Source organism: Asparagus officinalis, chromosome 5 (genome assembly GCF_001876935.1).
Source record: "Asparagus officinalis chromosome 5, Aspof.V1, whole genome shotgun sequence".
NCBI classification, from domain to species: domain Eukaryota; kingdom Viridiplantae; phylum Streptophyta; class Magnoliopsida; order Asparagales; family Asparagaceae; genus Asparagus; species Asparagus officinalis.
The window spans coordinates 69,164,829-69,188,746 of NC_033798.1; the positions used below are offsets into that span (position 1 = coordinate 69,164,829).

Consider the following 23,918-nt stretch of genomic DNA (forward strand, 5'->3'; position numbering starts at 1 on the left):
GATAGGAAGGGGGCGAGGAGAGAGAGGAGGATGTGGAGGGGGTCATTGGTGGAGGGGGAGGAGAGGAGAAAATGGGTTATGGTGGAGAAATCCTAGAGGTGGAGGAGATGGTGAAGAAGGTAGCGGAGGACAGCGAGGGGGAGAGGGGAGGGAAAGGAGGTGAAGGATGGGGAGGGTGAGAGGAGAGGGAAAGGGGGAGGAGATGCAAAGATCATGGGTAAAATGGGTATTTTAAATTTTTTTGACTTAGATAGTGTTTAAGGTGTGACATTGCAAACTTGTAAAAACATGTGTGTGTGGTTTTGATCAAAATAAAAAATAAAGGTGGTAAGTATTAATCTGGACAAAAGTTAAGTTGGTTTTCATATAAAAACCCTGATTTCTAAGGAAAAGAGCATACATATTTGTTGAACCCAACAAAGGTGATGACAACAATTGGAAAAAGAAAATAAGGTAAAGAAAACAAAAGAAGAGTGTATTTGTAACATCATAAAAAGTAAAAGAATAGGCAGCTAGTGATAAGTTTAGGGCCTTCACCCCGACTAAACCAAAGTGCCAGCAGACTCAGGATTTCAAATTTACTATCATATAATGAGGACAATTAATATGTAGTAAAGAGGTTTCTACCTTCTACATCCAAATTTATAATGTGGTTTGAAAGTCATGCATGGAAATTTTGAAATTTAGATATAACAGCCTAGCATAGAAAAGAGAGATTTAAAGTTCAGGAAAATTTTGACTATGCCAACAAGGTCTACACTGCTTCAGAGGATTTCCGTCAAGTTGACTGCAATTCTAGAAATTTGGCTAATCCATGGTAAATGACCTCACTTTTTTGTGGTCATTTGCATGCAACAGTTGCTGCAAGCATAAAGAAAGGTTTCCTACATGTGCAAGCTTACGGATAGATATCAACAAAATGTAACGATAATTCCAATACCTATGCATATGTCCTTAGATTTATTATTGAATCGGTAACGCTGTCACGCCACCAGTGAACTAATAGCACACGTACCAGTAAAGATTTTTTGGGCCGACCACTTTTATAGTTTCCCTTGCCAAAGGTGCCCTCAGTTAGATGTTTGTCCAATAAAGCATCCTGTTAGGAAAGACATGTAATGTCACATCAGTACTAAAGAAAACCATAATAAAGAAGTTGCACCAGCATGTTTGGAAAAAATAAAACCAACAAATCTTAAAAATGTTATCACGGCATATGATTTTCTATAACTAGAAAAAGAGAGTAGAAATTCTAACTCAAGTACCTTCGCTGTGAATACATCCTTGCACCATTGAGCAATTTCATCATCTGTTTCAGGCAATTCATTCATTGCATGTCGTTTCATGTGGACATGAACCTGTGAATTTAGTTGCAATTTTTTAGAAAATAATGAAAATTTAATAGACATGATAGATATTATCTTCTTCATTTATTCCTTTTTAGCAAATTGCAAATTTTTGTCCAGCACGGATGACAGTATAAATACAGTGGACTTTAGTGAGCTTAACCATATTGCCCAAGAAACATGATTGTTCAGACGTATCATAAACAAGTATCGCATGTATCTTAGCATTATGATTAAGGTCCTCCAAGCCAAACATTTGCATATTGGTGTCAGTAGTTGGTTGCAAGGTGATGTTTAGCAGGGTCACCGTGAAAGATATAGTTGCATGTCAGAAAGTTTCTACCAGTTGGCTTTTAGGTTGTCCATAGAAGTCAATAATGACTATAAAATGATGTACATGAGAAATTTCGAGGTTCAGTCCAAACTTTGAACAGCCAAGAACTATTATAAGCATGTGCAGTTAGGGCCAAATCCAGAATTTTTTTCTTATGGGGGAGCATATACAGTAATACATATAAATTAATGGAATACATATAAATTAATAACTTGTATATTGCAAATTCTACAATTGGACAAACCTATTTATAGCATAATCATATAGATCTCAAAAAATAATATGTTTCATTATAATTTTTATACTAATACATTATAATTTTCATTTTTTATCACAAAGACTAATTAACTTCAACAATAATCCTCCATAATTATTCTTAAAATGGTCTCCTATTTTGTTGGCGTGGGGGCACTTATAAAAACATAGGGCACCTACATAAATATGAACACCCCTTAATAGAAAATTTAAAATTGTGTGGGTAAGTGCCCCCACACCTTTGGATATGAATCAGACCCTGTGTGCAGTGTTCAAAAAGGCTTGAGCAGCCACTTGATGTGGGAATGATCTGCATCTAATTGAGTAAATGAGCTCCATTATCCAGTCACCCGCATACTAAGCACATAATTAGTAATGCACCCACATGACTCTTTAATAAAAACCAAACCCGACCCGCTTATTGAAAATTAAAAACCCTAACTGGCTAACTCTATCTCTTTCTCTGTTGATTCGCCCAAACCAGCAATGCCTGCGATTTGTCCCCAAACTCTATCCCCTTCTCAAACCATCGCCGATCATCTCCTTCCATCTTCAATCATCTCCAACCATCACCAACCATCTGAGAGCTTTGCAGAAGCTCTCCGACATCTCCATGACTGCTCGAGCCTCGTGATTCTCCGACCATCTCCATGCATCCATCAATTTGACTGCTGCTAGAGAGCTTCATGATCTTCCACTGTTATTCCATCATCCTCCACCTTCGAAGCATGCAATCAGTAATCAGATTGTGAAGTCTCTTTTTTTTTAGATTTTGGATCTTAGACTCTCAATTATTGCTTTGGGTTTTTCGTTAAGAGTCGTTGCCTCCTTTTTATCTCTTTCACTCTTTGTACCTTTTTTTTTTTGGATCTCTATAGCTTGTTGTGGAGGGAGAGGGAAACGGGTGGAGGGAAGCGGGAACCAAGGGGAGAGTCAATTATTGCTTTGGGTTTTTCGTTAAGAGTCATTGCCTCCTTTTTATCTCTTTCACTCTTTGTACCTTTTTTTTGGATCTCTATAGCTTGTTGTGGAGAGAGGGATAGGGAAACGGGTGGAGGGAAGCGGGAACAAGGGGAGAGGATTTGGATTGGGTATGTAAAGATGATATTTATAGACAGATGTGGACTTTAGTACTACTGAAACTAGTACATTGCCAGCTCCAGAAGTAAAATAAGAGGAAGCAGAACAGGCCAATGAGGACGAAAGCTCGTTATGAATTGGGTGTTCAAGTTTAGATGTTTAGTTAACTATGATATAGATTGACATGTTGAGTAAAATTTAGCCAATTCTTTGGGAACTTGTTTTCTTATTTAAACTATTCAAATATGAATTTATTGAGTCTTTAAATCTTGATTTCTATAGTACTTTGAATCTGAATTGTGTGAACTGTTGAATCTAAACTTGTAAACTTTGAATCAGAATTTGTGCTCTTCTAATCTAAATTTGATAGTTGATAGCTTGATATGTCATATACTTATATGTTGTTTTTTTGTGTTCAATGTGTAGGATTTTAAATTTATATGCCATCATCAATGGCCTCTAATTCCGACATGGGCGACAGACCACAAAGTACTAGCGAGAAGCAAATCCCAGAGAAACGTCCCAATTATAATGATGTAGAATGAATTTATGGGAAGCTAGTACACAAAGGAGATAATGTAAGAAATGCAAGATCATTCGGGAAGGAATCAACTGACTTAAGAAGCACACTGTCAGAATTGGAGGAAATGCAAGTCGATGCCCACTTGCAACTAACAAGGAAATACGAGCTTGCCAAGAGAATTTAGATGGGATCAAGAAAAAGAAAGTGGAGTGTGAATTAAAACAAAAGGTCCGCATTTCAGAAGAGACAGAGAAAGAAGCACCCGAGCTTGATAATATTGGTTTGAAGAAAAGACGTACCTCCTCTCTGTTAGACAGGATAGTTGCAGATGGCAAAATGACGCAGACTATGATTAACGAGGCTAAGAAGAGGCATCGGAGGGATTTGGCTCATGAAAAATTGAGCATATGATCATATGCAGCAGGGCTTTCTTTTCATGTATTTGACAAAGAGGAATTTAATATTGCTTGTAAGACGATTGGGAGGTGTGGGCCGGGGTACAAGGGACCTAGTCAGTACCAGGTTAGGATTCCTCTTCTGAAGAAAGTATATGAGAAGGTTGATAAACGGTTGCTGAAGTAGAAGGGCTGGTGGGATGAGTATGCTTCAGCATCCTTACTGATGGATTAACTGATAGAAGGCATAAAAGTGTAATGAACTTGTGCGCCCACTGCAAGGAGGGCACAAGTTTTATTATCAAGTCTATCGAAGACTCAAGAGCATGCCCACACGGCAATCTACATTCACAAGTGGGTACAAGATTGAATAAGGGAGATAGAAGAATCTCGTGTTGGGTAAGTAGTTAGTGATAACAATGCTCAAATATAGCAACAAAGATCATGTTGAAAGATAATTACCCGAATATATTTTAAACGAGTTGTGTCGCACACACGATTGAGTTGATGTTGCAGGATATTGGGAAGCTTGCAAAATTCAAGACCATAATGAAGAATGCAAGGAATCTCAGTGTTTATCTACACGCATCATAGTACCCTTTCTTTGACGCGTAAGTTTACTAGGAGGGAGCTTGTTTGTCTAAGAGCTATGAGATTTGCCATTTCTATAGCCTAACTTATCTAGTGGAGAACAAGCCACGATTAACTACTATGGTCGCTTCATCTTAATAGAAAGAGAACAGATAAACCAATATAGCAAAGGGATTAGCTACCAAGACTATAGTCTATTTCAATGTTGTGTAGAAGGATATACAGCTGTAAATTAAAATTTATGCTCCTTTTTCAAGCTGGTCAGGATTGTCGATACAAACAGGCGACCTTCCATGAGATTTGTTGCTGGATGATACTAGGATTGAGATAAAATCTGCTTGAACAGTAAGGAAAATGTATATCGACCGATTATTGACAAGCATGCAACAAGGAGGCTAGACAGTTCACTACATTTGACAGCTTCCTTTCTCAATCCCTATTACTAGTATCAGAATAAGATGGTTCACAAGACCTCAGGTACTAGGAGTGTTGTTTACCATTGCCTTGATGTTTTCTTCTCGAGGATGAATCATGTGCAAGACAAGATTGCACAAAAAGAAATGGTAAGATACAAAATGGCAGAAGGGATTATGAGAAGTGTATTGTCTAGACGTAACTATATGAGTTTCAACAGTACTGATTATCTTGACCTAGGTATAAGCTCACTTTTATATATATATAGTCATCTAGTGGCTTAGTAATGTGCTACGTACTAAATATACACTTATTTCAAATTAGCAACCCATTGGTGAGATAGTTTTAACTCCGCCAGTGTTGTTTGTCAGCACTGCCTGTCCTAAGCTAGGATAAAGGAGGGTTGTGCTAGATAGCCGACTGCCAACGTAAAACATGGTCGGATCCACATGTAAAATGAATCTTATTATATACTCGTTGGGGCGTCCCCACCGTGACGTGTTGCATCGATTCTACCCCAATGCAATGATAAGTAAGCAACGGTGGTCCCCAAAAGCGACGTATTATATCAATGTCACCCCGGTGTAATGACAAGTAAGCAATGGTATTCTAAGAATCTACAATCCTCTAATAAGGTATCTAATAGTATTAGACATAGACTAGAACGGTCTAAGAGAGAAAATGGTAGGAGACTTTTACAAGAAAATAGATTTAGACTAGCTACTTAGAATATAGATACACTTACCGGAAAGACAATAAAATTAATGAATGTCATGATTAGAAGAAAGATAAATATAATTTGTTTACAAGAAACTAAATGGATAGGTGAAAATTTTAGAGAAATTAAAAAGACCGGATATTTTGAAACCATGTGCCCTTTTCTCTTCTTATCCTTACCTCACCCAGTTCTTGTAGATAATATAATAAAATAAAGTGTTCTAGATGCAAGAAGAGCTGAAGATAGAATAATACTAATAAAAGTTATCTTAGATATGAAGGTTATTAATATTATTAGTACTTACGCACCACAAATAGGCTTGCCTGAGAGTACTAAAAGAAAATTTTGGGATAGATTAGATGAATTAGTATAAGGAATCCTATTTGGAGAGAAATTACTTATAGAAGAGGATCTTAATGGGCATGTTGGTAAGGATAATAACGGATGTGAGAGGATACATGGAGGTTTCGGATATGGAGATAAGAACGATATGGGTAAATCAATTCTAGAGTTTGCAATATCATATGATTTGATAATAGCAAATACACTTTTTAGAAAAAGGGATGCACACTTAACAACTTTTAAAAGTGATTTTAATAATAGTCAAATAGAGGTTGTAGATTAGACGGTAAGGAGAGTTGGAGGTGGAATGAGTGTGCAAAAGGTTATTAGAGAGAAGAAAACTTTATATAAAGAGTGGCATAAGTGTAGGAGTGGGAAAAACTTAGAAAAATATAAACTAATAAGGAAGCAAAAAGCGATTAGTGAGAATAAATACAAAGCTTATGAAATTTTTTATATGAAGTTAGAATCTAAGGAAGGAGAGAGATATATAAGCTTGCTAAGATTAGAGAAAGGAAGAGTAGAAATTTGGGTAATATTAAGTGTATTAAATGTGAGGATCAAAGAGTTCTAGTGACCGACGGGAAAATAAAAAGAGGTGGAGGGGTTACTTTTATCAATTATTTAATGATAACCAAACAAGTGAGCAAAATAGAGATTTTGACCATATAGTGAATGATAGGAACTATAGATGTTGTCGTAAAATTAGGATTAACGATGTTAAAGATGCTCTAAAAAAAATAAAAAATGGACGAGCCATAGGACCGGACGATATCTCTATTAAAGTTTGAAAATGTCTCGGAGATATAGACTTAGGATGGTTAACTAAACTATTTAATAAGATTATCAAGATGAAAAATTTGCCGGATGAGTGGAGGATTAGTATTTTAATACCAATATATAAGAATAAAGGGGATATACAAAGTTGTTCTAATTATCGAGGTATAAAACTCATGAGTCATACTAAACTTTGGGAGACGGTAATTGAGCAAATACTAAGAAAAGAGATGTATATCTGAAAATCAATTTGGTTTAATGCATGGGAGGTCAACTATGAAACCTATACATAATTTAAGACGGTTGATGAAGAGAGATAAAGAGAAGAGAAAGGATCTACATATTGTTTTTATCGATCTAGAAAAAGCTTATAATAGAGTACCTAGAAAGGTAATGTCTTTTTGCATTAGTTATGGACCAACTTACTAAGCACATTCAGTATAAAATCTCATGGTGTATGTTATTTGCTGATAATATAGTACTAGTTGATAAAACTAGAAGAGACATTATTTCTAAAGTAGAATGATAGAGACAAGCTCTTGAGTCTAAAGGCTTTAGAATTAGTAGAACAAAAACAGAATATATGGAATACATTTTTAGTAAAAGTAAAAAAAAGAGAGCTTAAAGTACATATTGATGGCCAAAAAATACCTAAAACTAATCATTTTTGCTATTTAGGATCTATCATTAGGCATGATGATGAGATAGAGGATGATGTTGTGCATCGAATCAAATCGGGATAGTTAAAATGGAGTAGTACTTCGGGAGTCTTGTGTGATCGTTGAATACCAATGAAACTAATATGAAAATTCCATAAGACAGTTATAAGACCAACTATGCTTTATGGATCAGAATGTTGGACAAATAAAAAAAAAGTTTAAAAAATGAGTGTAGCAGAAATGAGAATGTTACGATGATCTTGTGGGTATACATTAAAAGATAAGATAAGAAATGAGTGCAACCATAGTAAATTAGAAGTTGCCTATTGAGGATAAAATAAGAGAGAATAGATTAAGATGGTTTGGTCATGTATAAAGGAGACCCCTTAGTGCATCGATTAGAAAAAGTAATAATATTAGACTTAATGGGGCCAGAAAATCTATAGGTCGACCTAGAATGACTTGGTCAGAAACAGTTAAGAATGATATGATTAAGACCAACATAACGGAGGAAATGATACGCAACAGAATGGATAGGAAAAATAGGATTCATGTAGCCGACCCTAAATATTTGGGATAAAGGCTTGGTGGTTGTTGTTGTATTGGTGAGATAGTTTTGGAGATGCGCTTATTTGAGAAAGATGGCTATAAATATACTTAGCATGACTAGTAGTTTCTCGGGTTGTGAGCAAAACTGGAGCATATTTGAGAGGGTAATAGACTATTTTTCTCTTCTAATTGGTAACATGTCACAATTCATGATTTTCAATTGTATATTCATTTATAAAATATGCAGATACATACAAAAAAGAGGAATCGGCTTGATACAAAGAGGCTGAATGATCTTGCATTTGTGTCGTTCAATAGAAAGATCTCATTCAATATAAAGATCATACGAAAGAGAGAAGAAAGAACAAAACGTAGGTGAATGTGCACTTTTTGGGTAGTGGAGTTTCATGAATGATTGTTGTAGAGGCTAGTAGTGTAATGAAGACCCGTGTATGAGGAGTGAAAGGACACTTAGGAGGCATGATGCACAGGTGAGGTCAAAGCAAGCAGGCTCTTCTAGTGCAACCGTCAATAATGTGACTGATGAAGGGGCTAATGGAGATGATTTGGATGAGGATACTAATGTTGAGTTTTTATTTTCCACCCTACACATTCAGACTTCGTCCTTTCAGTTTTGAACAAAAATCACATCAAAATATCATATCCATGTTTTACTATACATGTATTTGTATTCGTCATCATGCTTTACAAATCCACAGCGAATGTGCACTTAAAAGTAAATAAAGTAAGATGTATATATTGAACGCAAAAAGAGGCTCCTAAAGTATAGGGAGTAAATACGGGGCTTTATTGCACACTAACCATTAACATGATATATATTTAGTGTTACTCAAATTGAACATATTTAGTGTTACTCAATTGAACATGTAAACGAATTTATGTATGCAGTTAATTTGCATAATAGCTAAATAAAAGTGGTCTGGTTCAGAGGAAGTTCGCCTCACAATGTTCCATCTCTATGCATGAAGATCAAGCCAAGACCAAGATAATGTTAATAGTTAAATGTTCATGAGCAATATTCACACTAAACCATAAACTTAAGTGATATGAACAAGAATGTTCATTATTACTCAAGAGGTACATGACATCACAACTAAATTAGATTTAAATTTTGAATTTAGATATATGAATTTTAAAGCTAATAGGATAGATTATTTGTAGTAGCAGTAGATTTTTTTTTTTGAATTTTAAATCCTATTTTTTAGTTTCAAAAGTTTTATGGGAGAGAAGAATTTAAACTCTATTTAGATGGGTAGTAGGCTTCTCTATATTAAGAGGCTGTTCGGTTCACCTATTTTATAGAAAATTTTTGAGAAAACACCAGACAATGGTGTTATCGCAAATAATAGTTTTCTGTAGATTTCTATAAACTGTGTTTGGTTCCAAAAAAATTATAGAAATGTTTTCTATAAAATAGAAAAAAGTGTACTATTTTATAGAAATCAACTTCCTCCCTTAATAGGCGGAAATTGCAAGGAAATCTGACATTTATGTTTAAATAATAATAAACTACACCCATATCACTTTTCCATTAAATTTGAAATTGCCTAGAAATTTGAAATTGCCTACATTCTTGCATGAGTTTCATTTTTCTATAAAATTTTCTTATCCAACCAAACAAGAGAAAAAGAAAACAACTATTTTCTATAAAGTTATGAACTCATTTTCATGTTTTGAACCAAACAAAGAAATAGCAACAAACAAGAAAAGTAGTACTTTTTGAGTTCTATAAAGTTTTCCTACAAATTTTTATGGAAATACAAGGAAATTAATTTCTTGACACTTCATTTTCCTTTTTTTATAGAAATCGAACCAAACACCCCCTAAGAGATTCGAATGAATAAAATAGAATTTGAAGGAAAACATTGGAGTGATTCCTAAGATAGGAGGCGTGAACGCTCCCAGCATATATACTAATTTTTTATATTTCTATCTAATTTAATAGTAACCACTCATCTAATATAAAATCTATTCCTCAAATACATCCTTACTCCTCAACCAATTTAATAACCAATTTAATTACTTGCCACGTCACCTATATCCAAAACTCATCTTTCTCTGTACCCAAAACCCCTGGGAGCTCGACCACCGCATAATCCTCCTCCACTTCTGCCGCTTGAAGAACCATCAGCCTCCCTTGCCTTCATTCAGAACTTCCGGATCATCCTCCTAGCAACCATCGCCTCCAATTCATCACTCAAGACCACCTCCATACTCTGTGACGCAAGAGAGAATCGTTGGGTTTTCTACACAAATAATCTACAGAACTTGATGCGATGTAGATTGAAATTAAGAGGTAATCGTCCCCGCTTATCCTCTGTCAATATTGAAAGAAGAGATTTGGAGAAGAAAGAGTTATGAGGTTAGGGTCTCATACTCTAGTGGATTACGACATCTGGGGTGGGGAGGGGCGAGTGTGACGTAAACCACTTTCTATTTCCTTTGTATGTTTTTTTATTTTTCTTTATATTCTCATACACTCCTTCTCCTCAAGCTGGATGCTTGCTTTTTTTTTTTTTTATGTTTATTCTTTATCTTATCTACGTTTGTCTATCAATTTTATATATTTGCTTACCTCGAGTTCCTAGTTTTTTGTTTTTAGAATGTCTGTCTTGTATTATTCTGATTGATGTTCTTGTTTATATTTTTTCTGGTAAGGTGATGCTTATTTAGTCTACAGTTTTTCCTCGAGGGATATTTCTTATGATCTTTTTATCTTTTTAGTTGTTGCTTCGTCTTTTTCATGAAAAAACAGGGTTTCTCTTTCTATGTTGTGTGCTTGATTGTCAGCGGTTTGTCTCATTATATTGTTTTCATTAGACACGGTCTGGGAAGGACCAGGAGTGGGAGTGGCGCGAGGGCGGAGGTGGCGAGGTGTGGCGCAGTTGTGGTAGCGTTTGCCATTGCGTGCTTATTTCTGAGTTTCTGCACTAGACCTGGGTCCTATTACACGTTTTCTTGGTTCGTTTCTTTACGTCCTTCCATGGTTACAAGATTTCCTTCCAAACAATATTAGCGCATAGTATCTTTGGTTCGATTCTTTCCTGTTATCAACAGGACACAACCCCAGTTGTCTGCATCTGAGAAACCTGCCACCCTGTGTGTCCTGTGATCTTGGTTATGTAGTTTGGAGACGGCTTTGTTCTTGTATGTCTTTGTCTTTGTGTTATATCTGCAATTATTCGTTTAAGTTTTTTCGTTTAGATTCCATTTATTTGATGTAGTTCTTTGGTGCTTGATTAGGAAAGGCTGATCTGATACGTGACCGCCAGAATGTGATTCCTGGTCTAGTTACGAGGTCAAAAATTCAATTTCGACTTGTATTAACGCTTGCTAAATCGTCTAATCTATTTTCAATGAAGTCCCCCCTTGATTCTGGGTATCAATTTTTAAAGTTTTTATTTTTATCCCTGTGTATTGAGAAGCATTACGTCTAGCTGTTTTTTACATCTGTAACAGTTGCCGAGCTACTGAAAGCAGTATCGAGCCACATATTTTTCTGTGACAATGATAGCGACCGGGGCTTCTTTGACTGCACTGGCGGGGGGGGGTATAGCCAGTAATATCGCTTCTTATGCATGGGCCGTTGTATATCTCCTAGCTGTGTGAGAGGTGGCCGTCCTTGCGGTTCTCCAGCCCGAGCTGCCTATGCCCGCACGATTGCTGATATCCTTCTTGTGGGGAGTCGTCACGGGAAGGGTAGGTGGAGTGCTGTCGTTTCGGTACACGGGTGAGTGCGACGAGGCGAGATGTCGTGCGCGGTATGTAGTCTTGCAGAGAGGACAGAGGTTGAGTGCTTTTCTCTGGTGCGACTGGCAAGAGCCAAGAGGTCCCGTGGTATGGCTGATTGTAGAAATCTGCGATGCAGAGTCCGAGGCACGCGTGGGCGGAGCTGTGTTTGTAGGGGGTCGTATATAGAGAGTGCTTCTAACTTGCATTAGAGTCATAAGTACTCCCTTGACGCATATTCAGATAGCTCTGGTCGTTGACTCCAGTAAATTCTTTCATCATGGATGCAGGGAGCTCAAGAGGGATTGCTTATCGCGTTCTTTGAAGGTGCAGAGTCTGATTACAAGGCCAGTTGGCGGCTATGAGGTGCGTGGCTTTATGGTAGTGGCAGATATAGAAAGTGAGAAGTACGGAACCTGATAGGGGTCATGTGCTATTGGCGAGAGGTCGGGAGGAGGTGTATCCGAACGGTCGCACGATCTACCGGTGCCGCATAGAGCTTGAGAGAACTACCCTTTGCAGGAGTGGGGCCGGGTGCCGCGAAGACGTTCCTCTCGTGATGAGTCGCTCGTGCCTGGGGGGGTGTGGAGCCGCTATGTGTCAGGATTGAGTTTAATCGTCTGAGGGGTCTCTATCTGTCAGGAGTAACCGCGATGTGCAGCGCGTCTGTGTCGTTCTCTTTCTGGCTCTTTGCTTTGCCAGATTCCGCTTTTGTTTCCTTTTTTGTGATATGATGATTTTATCCTATATCTCTCCAATTATCATTTTGCCCAATTTTTTTAGGCTATGCCATTTCGATTGGCCGTTCATTTTTATTCTTTTATTCTGTTTGGCCAACTTTGCTTGGTATTAGATTAGAGTTTTCGGTGTTCGGACACGTCTTGGGGAACCAGACGAATGATGGTTGTCCAATCGAAGAGAAAGGATTTAAAAAGAGGAAAGATGGAAGTATGAAGACGAAGTTGGAGAGAGGATTTTAGTGCAAGTTGTGTTACCCTTATAAATGCATAGGAAGATCATGCGAACGGCAGGATCAAGGGTACAGTAGCACTTGGAACGCTTTCTGGAGGTAGGGGGGAGGTAGACCGGGCAAGTACAGGAGGCAGGAAGATCTGAGCGACGTGTATAAAGCTGGAGAGACTCTCGAGGCGCTGTGGGTATCTTTACCAATACCCTGATCAGCCAGAGAGTCAACCTGCTGAAATAAAGTTTCCTGAAGGGTCAAATAGTCATAAGAGTCTAAGTGGCTGGAAGAGACAGATGAAGAATGGCCAGCTTGGTGTTCAAAAAATGTAACATCGAAAGATAGAATATATCTTTGGAGAGACGGACAGAAACATCGGTATCCTTTTTGGGTACGAGAATATCCAAGAAAGATACCTTTATGGGACCGAGGATCAAGTTTAGATTTTTGAGGGCTAAAATTATGGACAAAACACAAAGACCCAAAAATTTTTGGAGGTAGATGAAACAAAGGAGTGTCAGGATACAGCAGAGTGTATGGAATTTTATTTTGAAGGACAGAAGACGGCATTCGGTTAATTAAGTAACAAGCAGTAAGGATAGCATCACCCCAAAATTCTTTAGGTACATGTCTGTGAAATAATAAGGTCCGAGCAATGTCTAGGAGATGTCGATTCTTTCTTTCAGCTACTCCATTTTGTTGAGGAGTGTAAACACAGGAGGACTGATGCAAAATACCAGATTGAGCAAGGAAGTTGGCAAAATTTGTTTCTAAGTACTCCTTAGCATTATCAGATCGTAAGACTTTTATTGTGGATTTGAACTGATTTTGTATTTCTGAGAAAAATATTTTAAAGGTTGAGAACACATCAGAACGAGATTTCAACAAATATATCCAAGTAACACGCGAATAATCATCCACAAAACTAACAAAATATTTGAATCCCAATTTTGAAATGACGGGACAAGGACCCCATACATCTGAATGAACTAAATCAAAAGGGTGAAGAGCTCTGTTATTGACCCGACTAGGATAAGACACGCGATGGTGCTTTCCTAACTGACATGACTCACAATCTAAGGAGGAAAGAGAACCTAAAGAGGGAACAAGAAGTTTTAGTACGGGTAGAGAAGGGTGACCTAGCCGACAGTGGTACTCAAAAGCTGAAACAGTACTGATGCAGGCCACGTGCTCGGATGCCAACTCTAGCTCATACAGGCCATTGCGTTCACGTCCTGTACCAATCGTCTTCCTCGTCACCAGATCCTGAAATACGCAATATGAAGGAAAGAATGTTACTGTACAATTGAGAAGCTTAGTAATCTTACTGACAGATAAAAGATTATATGGAAAATCAGGTAGATAAAAGACAGAGGATAGGGGAAGGGAAGGAGTGGTGAGCGCGTTGCCAGTACCCCGAATAGGTTTCCGAGACCCATCAGCTAGGACAACAGAGTTAGAAATAGGTGAAAAAGAAGACAGAATACCTCGGTTCCCAGTCATATGATCAGTAGCTCCGGAATCTATAATCCAGGTTGGAGTGGAAGCCGAAGTAAGAAAAGCTGTAGGAGTACCTGCTTGGGCAAGAGTAGCAGTGGAAGAAGATGGCACGGCCTGTGTATGCTGATACTGCTGGAAAAGCTGGAACTGTTCAAACTGACGACGCAACTGCTCATCCGGAAATGGAGACGGCAGCTGAGAATGGCTATCCTGAGAAACGTCTTGAGAGACCAGAAATGCCTCCTTCCCCTTCTTCTTTGGACAGTTAAACTTCATGTGACCTGGCTCATGACAATAATGACAATAGATAATAGATTCATTACCAGAGTTACCCCGAGAGGGTCCACCACGGTCACCTCTGTGTCCACCACGACTAGTAGAACGACCTCCAATGAATCCACCACGACCGTCAGAACCACTACGACCACGGCTACGTCCACCAGAATAGCCTCCCCGGCCAGTCGACTGCCAATTCTGAGTAGCAAGGGCAGAATGGTCTTGGTTGGCTGTAGAAGTGGCAGAGTGGTGCAGAAATAGCACTCTTCAGAAAATGATATGTCTCAGCAAGGGAACATATAGAGGAACTTCCCATGATTTGTGGACGGGCTGAGGAATAAACAGGATCAAGAGTACCCAAATATGTGAGAACCATCAAACGATTCCACTAACTCTGCATCTGCTTGATATCCCCAGTAATAGGGAATATTTGGCGAAGCTCCTCAGCAAGGCGATTGAACTCGCCATAGTGGTCATCCATGTTCTTGCCATCTTGTTTCTTTCTAAACAACTCCTGAATAACATCATACGCCCGGTTGATGTCATTGTGACCACCATAGAGATCGGCCAGAAAGGCCCAGAGTTCTTTTACAGTAAGACAATGAAGAACGAGATCCTGGATTTTGGGTTCCATAGAAGTCAAGAGTTGATGCAGAAGAACATTGTCATCAAGTGTCCAGGAATCAGATATCGGAGTAGGAGGATCCGTCAACAGGTGACTAGTCTTTCCACGACTGGCCACATAGATCTCCACTACCCGCTTCCACTGCAGGTAGTTGCCATCAAGTTTCCGGTCAGTGATCCGACCAGAAAGTAACTCAGAAACTCTCGTTGGAATCATAGAATCAGCTAGCTTAGTCGAATCAGAACCAGCCATCGGAGAGTAGACGAAAAGAAAGGACCCTCCACAAACAGATCAGATAGAGCAGATCAAATCACCCAAATCAGGTTCAGTGACTCAGAGCATGAGTCCAAATTAGAAATAAATGAACAGGAGTCCACATCAGAAATAAAAGAACGGCTCAGAACACATGAGTTGAGATAAAACGAGACTGGAGCGATAGATGAATGGCGACAGATTAGAATAGGGCATGGGATGCGATGCTGAGATCACCTAGGGTTTTGGACAGTCGGATGTTGGCTAGGGCAGGTGGCGCGGGGGGATACGCTGGTGGGTGCGGCTTTGGTAGCTGGAGGGGGCGAAGGCAAGATCGACGTTGATGGCTGGAGGCGGCGAAGGCAAGATCGACGTTGATGGCTGGAGGCGGCGAAGGCGGGCTTTGAGGCGGCTTAGCGACTCTAGGTTTCGAGGCGACTGGCATCGGCGGGGCCTCGAGGGAAGCAGGCGGAGACCGAGGCTGAAGGAGATGGTGAAGATCGAGAAGGGCGGCAACTGACAGTTGATGCGCCCCTTTTTTTTTTTTTTTTTTAACGTGGCTCTGATACCATGTCAATATTGAAAGAAGAGATTTGGAGAAGAAAGAGTTATGAGGTTAGGGTCTCATACTCTAGTCTATATATAGTTTCAAAAGGATACAAGTCTGGTGTTACAACCGATGTGGGACTAAACCACTAATCCATATTACATATTATCTCTCAACATCCTCCAATATAGCATATTGGAATTGATAAAGCACTGATTCAAGTAGACGATACACGAGACAAAACTATTTTTATATGTACAATCATTTGGACCTTAAAAAGTACAAACTGGATCATAAAATATTGCACTTCAATGCATGATAGCAGACGATTATCTAAAGACGAACCCTTGATATAGCGGTTCTACAATAGCAACGAATTGCCAGTCTCCCATTAACAGGAGAAACGGAGCAGATAACTCCGCCAAAGAGTAATACTATGTCAAAGTCCTTATAAAAGAATAGTTAGTCATGATACAATCTTTTTTTCCATATATTTTCCCAGTCAAGAAACAATTTTCCTACATGCTTAGATATCTGACATCTTGCAACAACAAGATGATGCATTCCAAACCTCATATTTGAAACATCCAGTTTTCTTAGAAACCTTATTAGATTAAGATTCAAAGTTAATGGTTTTCAGAATCATAATTCAATTGACTTAAACATTTGGCAGCTTGCTACAATTCTAATTTGATTGATATCCCTCTTTAGTTTTATTCATTTAAGTTACTTTTATACCATTTACATTGTTTATCTAAGACAAAAGGTTTTATCAAATTGATATGTTTTAATTGGATAGATGTAACTGGAAAGTTTTAAGTCAATTTAAAGACTGAAAATATTCTTAATACCTAAATACCTCTATCAAGATAACAGGGCAAAACTTTTTATATTGTCTTTTAGGAGAATTTAAAGGTAAAGGGTGTATACAACAAAATAGCACTTGAAGTATTCAAGGATGTTCCCATATGGCTATTTGGAGAAAGATGAATCTTGAACAGATGGAAAAATAGTCAAAGCAGTTTTCTCTCATGTCCATTTCATGAAAGTAGTGCCATTTATGACTGCCAAACAGTCCATTTACTCATTTGAGGCCGGTCTCTTATAGAGAAAATCTGATGTGCACAGAAATGACAGGCTTTCAGTGGAGATGATTTGGCTCCAATGTTTTAATCCATAGTTATGAAACAAACTGTTTCAGCTAACAGGTTAACCACCATTACAGCCTCGGTATGCATGTGCATGTTTGCATGTATGTAAATAAATACAAATGCATTTGCACCTACATTCTCTTTTTGACATGATTATGTCGAATGAAATGGAGAGCTAAGATGATAGATAAGTATAATAACATTTTAATGAACAAAGAAAAGTGTGGTTAAATAACAGAGTTTAGATGAGAAAATATTCCCAATGAAATTACTTTATAAGTTATTTTGTACTTACAACTGAAGGTTGGGCTTTAAAAATTCGAAGCATTGTCGGTGACGGTCGACCTTTAGGTATAGCTACTGTTACATCGTATATAGCTGGAACGAATTGGCGCATGTTACTAACAGCAGAAACAAACCCCTGAGGTCAACAAAAGATGAAGCAGAAATGTCAAAATTCATAATAATTTGACATGGGAAAATGCAAAGAACTGCAAACAATTTCAAATACAGAAAATAAAAGTCTACCAGTTATGTACTGTGCACCTCATTCCCAATTACTTGCATATTTACGCTTACGCAACAAACGATAATGACGAGCAACAATACAATCGTAGAAGCATGTAATCTGAATCTTGACATCCCAAAAGCTGAAACTACTACCATAGAAATGATGAATACCAAAAACTTTCGCATTCCCAATGTCCCTAAAGACGATTCAAATTTGTAACAACTCAGGCAACTATATGATGAATTATTCAGTTTTAATTTCATGTTAAAGAAGAATATTTTCTGCTACTAAAAGCCAATCACAAGCCTAAAATGACCTCCTTTGCTATTTTGTTCAAACCAAAAAACAGTTTTATCCACTTATCATCATGGATATCTCAGGAAATAAGGATAAAGGCTACATCCCAACAGCTTAATTAGACCTCGTGTAGTTCTTGAATATTAACTGATATGCATGTCCAATTCTCTAAAAAACAGATTATGCGACCGCTTACTCACTCGGTTACTCTGATGTGGGCTAAAATGCTTGGGTTCAAGGGAAAGTTCTGCATTATGCGGCCATCTACATAGTAATTATGCACCCCCATAAAAAGTTTATGCAGTTGCTTTTTCTTTTTAAATTTTTTTGGGTAAATCCAATTAAAGTGAAACCCAACCTGCTTAACCTCCTTTAACAAAAAAGACCTACCCTAAACCCTACCTTAGCCCTAACCTCTTCTCTCTCCTCTGATCATTTCCAAAATCGTCACCTACGAGTTGCTACTACATCTTCTTGACACACTCACCTACCACCTTCGACTGAATTTTTAAGTAGTTAGCTAGTTATTAATTCTTCATTGCATGTTTGTTAGCCTTTTCTTAGTATATTTTCTATTTTGCATGAATTTTATAGATTTTAATATATGAAAAAATATTTAATATACTAAAAAATTCAAAACAACATTACTCTGTTTAATCAAATTACTTGGCGTATAATTCGATTAATCGTTACTCGCTTCAGTCTGAATGCATAATAAAAATGTGCTTTGAACATTGTGGCAAAGATGAACAGAATTAAGAATTTTATGTAGCAAAGATGAACAGAATTAAGAATTTCGGTGAAGGTTCCTCAACTTCCTCAAACTTGCAAATTTTAATAAACATGCACCGCAGCTTAGTAGGAATTATCAAGTCGTTGGAGGCAGTGTTTTAAAGATGAAAGGCAACTAAAAGGAGATGACTTCATATATAGCCTGAGGCGAGAGACGCCACAAAAGGCATCGCATGAGTGAACTAAAGCGATAAGGAAAATAGTGTTCTATGAAAAAAATTTGAAAAAAAAATAGAAGTGATACAATGTGGAAGAAACAAATTTCCTTAAAAAATTTCTTTCTAAAAAATTATTAATTTTCATAAGAAAATCTTAAGGAAAAACAATGTTATGGAAAATATTCTCAAAAAATTTATGGAAAATTTTCAAAAAAAAATACTAATTTTCAGAGAAATACTTTTCATAAAAATGTTACAATATTTAGAAGAACAATAAAAATTGTGTTTTTAAGAGGGTAAGCTTCAAACTGGAGATACAAAAAGAAGGGAAGAAGCTCAAGATTCAAACTTAAATAATAGCTTATATATAAACATCATTATTTGGTTTTGCATCTTCAACCAAGTTACATAAACTTAAATATTATTGTATTTTTATTCTTAACCAAGTAGTACGCATAAAATTTGCATCTCCTTAAAAGAGGAAATAAGAAGCAAAAAGTGGAAATTGGGGTCCACCATTATCTAAACTTGCTACAAGGGTCACATCCTTTTAGAATATAGCATACTCAATTTAGTACACTCAAAGAATTATATAATTTTAAATGGGGAGGTGAGTAAAATTTTTCAAAGGAATCACCACTTTCAAAACTAGCAAAGTATCTTATAGTGTCTGGCCTATGCAGAAATGGTGGTCGTCTTAGGCTACTGAAGCGTCTGAGGTGTTCTCGCCTAAGGAAGTTTACCACCTTGTAAACTTATTGTTCTTCTTGCTAAATGTGTCGCCTGAATGCCTTAGGTGCTCAAACGTACAAAGCACTGGTTAGAGAAATCTCTAAAGAGTATTAACTAATCATTATATTTCTCAATTAAACATCCAAAATCAAACGGTCTGAATCGGCCATTGTCAAACATAATTTTTACAAAGATGAACATGTGATGAAGAACAAAAACGTCCTTACGCAACTAAGCCGGAGATAATCAACTCTTCTTATGCTATCCGCAGACTAAGAATTTGGCATCATTTCATATTGTACTTAACCAACTCAAGGTTTCATGATTTGATTGCCTAAAAAAACCACATTAAGACACTGCCGAATACATACATATGGAAACTTATTGAGACCTTACATGAACGAGATCACAAAAGTTTTGCTCATTTGGGATTGTTACACCATATTAGTAACAGTGCCTCAATAATCATTGATAAATATAGTCGAATAGATTTCAACATGTCATAAGCCCAAAATCCCATCGGTCTTAGTAAACAACCCAAACCTAAGATTGAATGATATATACTATAATACACTATGTAGCACGGACACGGATCCGACACGGCCATCCGACACGTCGAGACGAGGCAAATCCTAAAAAATACATAGGATACGTGTGTTCGACACGTGTCCGACACGGACACGACACGACACAGCTTCATGTTATGCGTGTCCGTGCTTCATAGATAATACACCTATGGATCTCTATTATGCGGAAATACCAATGTTGGAGAAAAGGGAACGTTGTGCGTCTTACCTATCATCTTAAAGAATTACACTATCATAGAGTCCGTAATACGAGCAAACCCCCTCACCTAAGACAACCCACTCTTCCATTTCATTGTCTCTTAACTTAGACCATGCCTGGCAGTCTACTTAATTTAACTTGGAAGTGTGTTTCTACTAGGGGTCCAATATCATGTTTGGTAAAGTTTACTTATTTACTTATTTTTAACTTATATGTTGGGAAAAAATAAGTTAGGATTCCCAACTTATTTTTTGGGGAATTATAAGGAGATTTACTTATTGTTGGTAAAATACTACTTTGCCCTCTAAAAAAATAAATAAAAATAAGTAGTAAGTAACTTATAAGGTTTAATAAAATAAGTATTATCCAAACACCTTATGTTTCAGACATTTTGTGTTGGATAACATAGTACCTCTACCGAGTTCCATAGGGTTTCCTCTCCGCATCAAGTTTGGTATCGTGACAAACATCATCACAAATTGACCCTATCCTTCAAAGTCAATATTACAACGCCTAGCGCCCAGGCGTATTTCTATTTTGTTTAAGTAGTAGTGGAGGTTTTGTTGAAGCTTGAAGAAGGTGGAGGCATTCATAGTAGTTAGACGAGGCTAGAGATCAGAGGATGTAGAGGTGACATCAAAGGAAATCACGACTAAGATGTAAGCGGTGCAGTCCAATTAGCAGTTCACACTCCCTTAGGGGCTCACAATACCTAGGCGGGCAGTCCAGGTAATCACTAAGCCTAGACGGGCACCTAAACCGCTTTTTATAATATTGTTTGAAGTAACCCAAACCTAATCGACAATCAGTGTGTATGTGTCATTCTTAAACCTAGTATACATCACAATTCGATTAATCCACCAAACACAAAGAACAAAATTAATGAATGGGTAGCCTTAGATCAAGAAATTTAACTTAATAAGCTTGAATTGCCCCAAATTAAGTTGAAACAAGAAGAAATTTTTAATTCAAATGCCAAAAAACTAAGATTTGAAGATAATGAGAGAATTGAACATGGCGAAAGCTAGGAAAGAACTTATTCTTAACACGATGCCTTATTCCATATTACCCTTATTGTTATTTGTTGCAAACATGGAACTCTATTAAAAAAAAGGTGAACCATTTAAATTTACATTTAAATCGAAATTTTGAGTCTTAATCCCCGTCATTGTCATCAAAAGTCAATGTCTTAATAAAATTTCATCCACTTTGTTTCTTTCTCCCTAAATACACAACCTTTGGTCCTACTATCACTTCCTTTTCCAAAGAACTGTTCTTCCAGCACTATTTCTTATCCAAGAGGGCAATGAAAGGCCTCACTCAAAAGGATTCTGTTGAAGGTGAAAATGACAAAAAAAAGTATGATCCAAGATGACAAAAGCTCTTGATTGTTTTTTTGTAAATGTTGCTTACCTCAGTGTTTCCTAATAAAGAAAGTCACTTTTTTGCTACTTTCATTTACCAGTCTTCATTTTCCTTTTATTTTGCATTTTTAACTATAAGATCAAGAAAATCGAGATCCCATAAGAGAAAATTCTACAGTTAAACGATGGAGATCAGTGAGTTTCACAAGACAGGTTCAGGTTACCCTAGTATTAAGGAGTAAGTTGCGGGTTAGGATTTTTTGCCGGATAAATAATTAGGTTGGGGCAGCGCAAAATCATATATGGGATTATGGTTCTAGTAAAAGCTCACGTAACTGACCTAATTGCTATCCCTAATGAGTAATGATGACAAAGACAATGAGTATGAAAGAAGTGCCATATGAAAATCATTATGTTGATTTAAGGTTTTTTTTAAACTTTCAGACAATCTTGGAAAGTGTCCTAAACAGTGTTACTGATAAAGCAAGTCTGCGAATGAGTAACAAAATAATAAAGAAAATAGGAAAGTGTCATTATTTCCATAATCTTGGCATGCTGAGGAAATTACCTTTGTACGAGGAATCAGAACATTTCTAGGAATTGGCAACCCTTGCAAAGCTGCATATTCCTGAGCTGCTAATAGCTTGGCCTGAGTAAAGCGTGTTCCTTCAACAAAAAGTGCCAACCAAAATGGCCTGGGAAAGTCCCGCAACCTTTGCAGCCCTGACTGAGTAAAAAGCCATGGCAAGGCTTATATAAGATATAGAGTTGCAAATGAGAGACAGAAACATTAATGCCAACAAGACCTTTAATGTTCCTTCATCCTTAGCCCAATTTCTTTCCAGAAAAAGATATTCAGTAAACCACATTGACCAGCCAATAACCTGCATATATTGTCAACAAAACTTGGAATTTAGGAAATAAGATAGACATTTTGACTCATGAACAAATATAAATGTCCAAATGGGGAAAGTAACTCCAGTAGATAAATTTAAAAGAAATATGAGTCATATCAATAATGCTTAAGAGGAGCGCATAGAGGCTAGTAGAACAGAAATATTACAAAACTGGACTTTGGTAACAATAGAGGATATGTAAGTTGCATGATTTATTATAATACAACTCATGAACTTCCCATATAAGGTTTTCCCATGGGCTACATCTATTGTTACCGCATTATTTTCAAAATCCACAATAACCTCTGAACAAGGCATGACTGATTACCTATTCTCCTACCAGTTTACAACCACTTCGAATTTAAAGTTTTACTAACTTCTTCGTTATAGTCTGGTGGAAGTTCACATCATCGCTCCTACTTCCACATTATCATATCTTCGCTGATATGACTTGTACACGGTCTTCAATACAGAACCCTCAAATAACTCTCTTAATTTTATACAAATCACATTGCAATTTCGAGTTTTTCATGGTTAGCTGCAACATTATTAACAGCAAACCTGACTGTATAACAGGCCTTACCATCATTTATGAAATTCTTTAGTTTCCAAAGAGCATTATATGAAAGATAATTTATTAGAAAATTCTTTAGTCTCCAAGCAGCATTATATAATAAATTTATTTCCGAAACCTCTATAATAAGATCGGAGGACTGGTTTTACGAGGCTTTAAATATTAAAGTGTGCAATAAAAAGCATATAAGAATAAAATAAAACATCATTCACATGTTAACTATGATTAATTACATCAGTCAGACAAAATTACACTCCACATGTTAACTATGAAAAATTACATCAGTCAGGCACAATTACACTAGAATTAGCATTCACAAATGTAAGTAATACTATATCAAAATAAGGACTTTTATGTAGAAGGGTAGAAATCTATCAGCATAAATAACCAAATAAGACTCAAGAAGGAAGAATATTTGTTCAACTTCTCCGCTTGTTCAAAATCTCTTATAATACGGTATCAAACTCAAAGTTCTAAAATCCAAATTTTCAACCCAAAAAAAATTCTTTGGCATCATCCTAAAATCCTAGTTTGTTGCCATCACCCCATCCCCAAATTAGCACACTTCATAACTAAAGTTATCTTGTCGCTAGCATTAGACATTATATTGCGGTCGGCAATACTTCATCATCAGTCCCAAAACCAAGCTGCAACATTGAGCTCTTAAATGTCCACAAACCCTAAATGTAATCAGACCTGACCCCTTTAAGTCTTATTGTTCCCTTGTAAATGCTATACCACCTAAGTGCCAGCCTAAAAC

General features: G+C 37.1%; 1 protein-coding gene across 1 annotated transcript in view; it reads right to left on the reverse strand.

Annotated features, from left to right (window-relative positions):
• Window positions 13-23,918, reverse strand: part of LOC109843749 (1-acyl-sn-glycerol-3-phosphate acyltransferase PLS1-like) — a 31,433-nt gene continuing 7,527 nt past the window's right edge. Inside the window, exons 6-10 of the mRNA XM_020412708.1 lie at window positions 22,495-22,572; window positions 22,257-22,415; window positions 17,344-17,469; window positions 1,266-1,358; window positions 13-1,099 (exon numbers count right to left, since the gene is read on the reverse strand). Of these exons, the coding sequence (XP_020268297.1) occupies window positions 941-1,099; window positions 1,266-1,358; window positions 17,344-17,469; window positions 22,257-22,415; window positions 22,495-22,572 (615 nt within the window). The 3' untranslated portion in view covers window positions 13-940. The remainder of the gene's footprint in view (window positions 1,100-1,265; window positions 1,359-17,343; window positions 17,470-22,256; window positions 22,416-22,494; window positions 22,573-23,918) is intronic.